Source organism: Phyllobates terribilis, unplaced genomic scaffold, assembly GCF_046119375.1.
Source record: "Phyllobates terribilis strain yellow unplaced genomic scaffold, ASM4611937v1 Scaffold_2__4_contigs__length_985480577, whole genome shotgun sequence".
NCBI classification, from domain to species: domain Eukaryota; kingdom Metazoa; phylum Chordata; class Amphibia; order Anura; family Dendrobatidae; genus Phyllobates; species Phyllobates terribilis.
In genome coordinates, this window is record NW_027362762.1 from 150,596,344 (window position 1) to 150,601,080 (window position 4,737).

Below are 4,737 nucleotides of genomic sequence, written 5' to 3' on the forward strand. Positions count from 1 at the left end.
GAGATGTCGGTGAGACACGGGTAATGGTGAACTTCACACTGTTCTGTTCTGTGTTCAGCAGCCAATAGAGGGGCGGGGCTTCCCCAGGCGTCTCAGGCTGCTGCCCACATGACCGCTCTGGGCCAATGGGCGTGGGCTCTAGGTTTGACTATGTTTAATGTCAGATGGCAATAAAGTAGAAGCTGCTGGTGAGGCCCGCGGACATGGGAGAGCACAATCTGCTGAATCCCGGCTTTGTGGGACCGCTGGTTAATATTCACACAGGAGACACCTTCTATTTCCCCAATTTCAGGACCTCAGGGGGGCAGTTACCTGGGCTGCCCTCCTTGTCTTACCCTAGAAGGGACAATGTTTGCTCCCTGCCCTGGGCATCCGCAGAGCCCTGCAATGCCTACCCCCAGCCCTATCTCAGCAGCCCCATTAACCCTTCCTTCAGCAGAGCCTGTGATCTGGCCAGGGTAGAGGATACCAAGTGCTACTATCGGGAGGCATGCCCCGATGCCCCCAGCCTGAAGCGAGAGGAGCGCCTGAGAGACACCAATGTCCTGATGCCCCTGGACGGAGGGATCCCTAATGGCATGGGCGGAAGCACTTTATACAAGTACGACTATGGGGCCACAGCAGATGCCGCCCCCCACGACCCTCCATCCTGCCAGTCCCTGGAATCCGACTCCGGCTCTTCCCTGGTCAATGAGACCCCCAAGAATCAAAGCAGTGAAGCAGTGACAATGGCTTCTCCGGCAACCAACCCTGGCGGCAGCAGCCTCCCCTCCACTGGTGAGTGTGTCTGATGCTGCCCCATACATACCCACTGGTGAGAGTGTCTGATCCTGCCCCACACATATCCTCTACATACCCACTAATGAGTGTACCTGATCCTGCCCAAATATACCCACTACATATCCACTGGTGAGAGTGTATGATCCTGTCCCACACATATCCACTGGTGAGAGTGTCTGATCCTGCCCTACACATAACCTCTACATACCCACTAATGAGTGTACCTGATCCTGCCCAAACATACCCACTACATACCCACTAGTGAGAGTGTCTGATCGTGCCCCACACATATCTACTACATACCTACTAGTAAGAGTGTCTGATCCTGCCAGACATATACCCACTGGTGAGAGTGTCTGATCCTGACCCACACATACCCAGTGGTGAGGGTGTCTGATTCTGCACCACACATACCCACTACATACCCACTGGTGAGTGTGCCTGACCCTGCCCCTCACATACCCACTGGTGAGAGTGTCTGATCCTGCCCCACACATACCTACTGGTAAAAGTCACTGATCCTGGCCCACACATATTCACTGGTGAGAGTGCCTGATCCTATCACACACATACCCATTATATACCCAATGGTGAGAGTGCCCGATCCTGCCCCACACATAGCCACTACATATCCATGATAGAAAGGGGTTTATATCAATGACACTTTTAGGTTCTACATTGTCTTATATGACTTCAGAATTAATGAATTCAACTGGAAACTTGTATAACATTACAGTTTATATTGGTCCAGCACCACTAGGGGTAGCACTAAATAGCGTCATGCTTTATTAGGGGATGCATGATTTAAAGAAGAAAGAAGGATAGGAGGGATCAAGCCATAAACATCTAAATATCTCATAAAATTAAAACACCATCAAGTCAGAGACAGCCTATGCTCACATATTTAGAAATAGAATGACACTGTCCCCTTAATTGCATTCATATCTTGCTTCAGAATGTATGACTGCTGTAACTACAAGTACACTGCAATGGATGCTTAACTTTTACTTTTTATATAATAACAATTAAATCTCATTTAAGGTATATAAATCACATGTCAGAAATGTCAATGGTCTCCAATACATGAAAGATTCAACAAGAAGATAAAGTCAAATTGTAGTATTCCAAGCTAAATTTAGCTTTATTTATTACTATTATTATTATTATTATTATTATTATTATTATTATTATTATTATTATTATTATATGGGTGACTATAAAATGTAAATATCATCTATGTCCTCTGATTCTATACAGGGGCTTCTGGTATCCCATGCACACCAGATCCTTCTAGAAGATAACGTCATATCTTAAAATTCTAATTGAAATTTTGCTTGGACTGTAGTAGCTATTATTCTTTTTAATGTTATTATTTATTTATTTATTTATTTATTTATTTAACATATGGATGCCTATAAAATGTAAATATCTTTTCTATCCTCTGATTCTCAATAGGGGCTCCCTGGTATCCCATGCACACCAGATCTCGCAAGAAGAGGAAGCCATATTCCAAGCTCCAGTTAGCTGAATTGGAAGGAGAGTTTATGGTCAATGAATTCATCACCAGACAACGGAGGAGAGAACTGTCTGACCGGCTAAGCCTCAGTGACCAGCAGGTCAAGATTTGGTTCCAGAACCGAAGGATGAAGAAGAAGAGACTACTCATGAGGGAACAGGCTATGTCCTTTTTTTAGGTCTCTGCTTCCTCTGCTCCCATGTGGGCAATACCTGCACAAAAAAATCTTCTCCTAACTACAACTAGACACTGACCAGACCCGAAGGTTCATGACTCTAGATCACCAGCTCCATGACTGCACAATCTGAAGCCAAAAAGAAAGCATACATTGTGATAAACTGAAGAGATGGATCTGATTGAGAAGAGAAGGACTCAGCTTGGAGCAAACATTCCTTCCTATTTAGCGCTTCCTCTCTTCAGGTCTAGGGGGGTTTAGGTCCCAGTCCTTCCATCTCTGACCTCATCTTTGGTTTTGTACTTGTTCCAGAATCAGCTGAAATGACAACAATACGGGTCAGTGTTATCCCTCTCTTATTAAGGTGACTGCACCCTTACCCTAAGTGAACTCTGTTCTGTACTTGTGGAGGGGGAAAGGATATGCTCAGAATGAGTCATGTCATGCAATATTTTGGATGTCAACAACTCTAATGTATTTTCTATCATTTTTATTCACAAAGATGCAATGAATTGATACCGATTGATCAAGCTGAACTGCATGTTCTGCAGTCATATATCTAGAAAAGATTCCTTGTTGAAATATTATCTGTGAGGACCTCACATCGGTGCTATTTCTAACAATCAGGAAACATGAAGGAACCTATCTACATTAATATTGATGGGTCTGTTATTACCCCCATCATTTCTAGGCTGGGGATTGAGAACACACAAATCCTATGTATAATACCCAGACAGTATTAATTATAAAAGTCGCAGCATGTGCACATAATAATGGCTCTAGTACAGAGCAGCACTACATCCAAATACATTTCATTTTTTTAATCCATATATGTTTATCAGTAAATGTATGTATGTATATATTTATTTTATCGTAATGAATTGTGAGTCTTATTAATATGTGTTTTCAATACATGAAATGACACAACACTATGAGAAAGAACAAATAAAGTGATCATATCTTTTCATCTCCTATTAGGAACTGAATGACATTTCATAATACTGGCATTAAAAAAAAAAGAAACAATATTAAATGCCCTCAGTTTATAAAGTTACTTAGTAACCATAAAACATATATTAGTATGCAGTCTGTAAATTCATTTAATTGGCCTTTGAAAATGCAAGAAATCTTATAAACATGGTGTCGGTGAGTTTAATTGACACTATAAAATTCACGGAAGTGAACCTGTTTAAAGAGTGATAAGTGTGTGAGTGTGTGTGTGTGTGTGCAGTTTTCGTATCTGTGCACTGTGTGGATGCGTGTCTATCTGTGTATGTATATACCTTCATAGGTATATGCTTGTGTGGGTGCCTTAAGGGCTTGTACATGTATTTTGTCTTATGCGCATGAATGTGATGTGCATAGCCATGTGGTTATGCTAATCGTGTATGATATTTTTGGGTGTTATAGTAAAATCTGTTTTATATGTATATATATATATATATATATGTGTGAGTGCATATGTATATATATTTTATATATATATGGGTGTGTCTGTGTGTGTGTGTGTGTGTATATATATATATATATATATACATATATATATATATATATACACACATGTGTGTGTATATATATACTGTATATACACACATATATGTATATATGTATGTGCGTGCATATATATATAGATTCTGAGTATGTGTGTGTATGTGTGTGCATATGTATATATATTTATACATATATGTATATATATATATATATATACAAAGAGACGTGTGAATATATATATATATATATATATATATATATATATATATATATATATATATAATTGATTTATGTAGATGTGAGCGGAGCAGAGTACCAGAAGTGAAAGGAGTATCTGTGGAGATAACAGTGTGTGGGATTTTTCTCCTCTGCAATCTTTGCTCCATTCGTTTTATTTCAGAGGGGATTAATTTTATTACAAAGCAGCAATTTCTGGGACGTTTAAATTACCACCACGTGCTTCCCCTTTACGTTCACGGTCATGGCCGGGCAGAACTGGCTCAAGGAGTCTTATTTACGATCTGTAAAGGATGAAGTCGATCCCAAGGAGGAAAAAAAACTGAATGGTGGCTGCTTTTCATCAAGTTTTTTTTTTCTGCTAGCCCACACGACTTGATTGCTGGCCACTCATCAGTGCCGCTAGTAGAAGGGTACAGTATGCAGCAAAGAAAATAATGGACACATCATAAACAAATCACCTTAATTGCTGCCTACTGACATGTTGTGTTGTTATCCAATCCTATGGGATCCTGATTTTACTGGAAGTCAGATCAGT

General features: G+C 40.4%; 1 protein-coding gene across 1 annotated transcript; it reads left to right on the top strand.

The window, feature by feature from the left end:
* Positions 1-203: 203 nt before the first annotated feature.
* HOXC12 (homeobox C12) lies at positions 204-2,474 on the top strand. Its single transcript, XM_073670000.1, has 2 exons — positions 204-777; positions 2,236-2,474. The coding sequence occupies exons 1-2, from the start codon at positions 204-206 to the stop codon at positions 2,472-2,474; spliced, it is 813 nt and encodes a 270-aa protein (XP_073526101.1).
* The last annotated feature ends 2,263 nt before the right edge of the window (positions 2,475-4,737 follow it).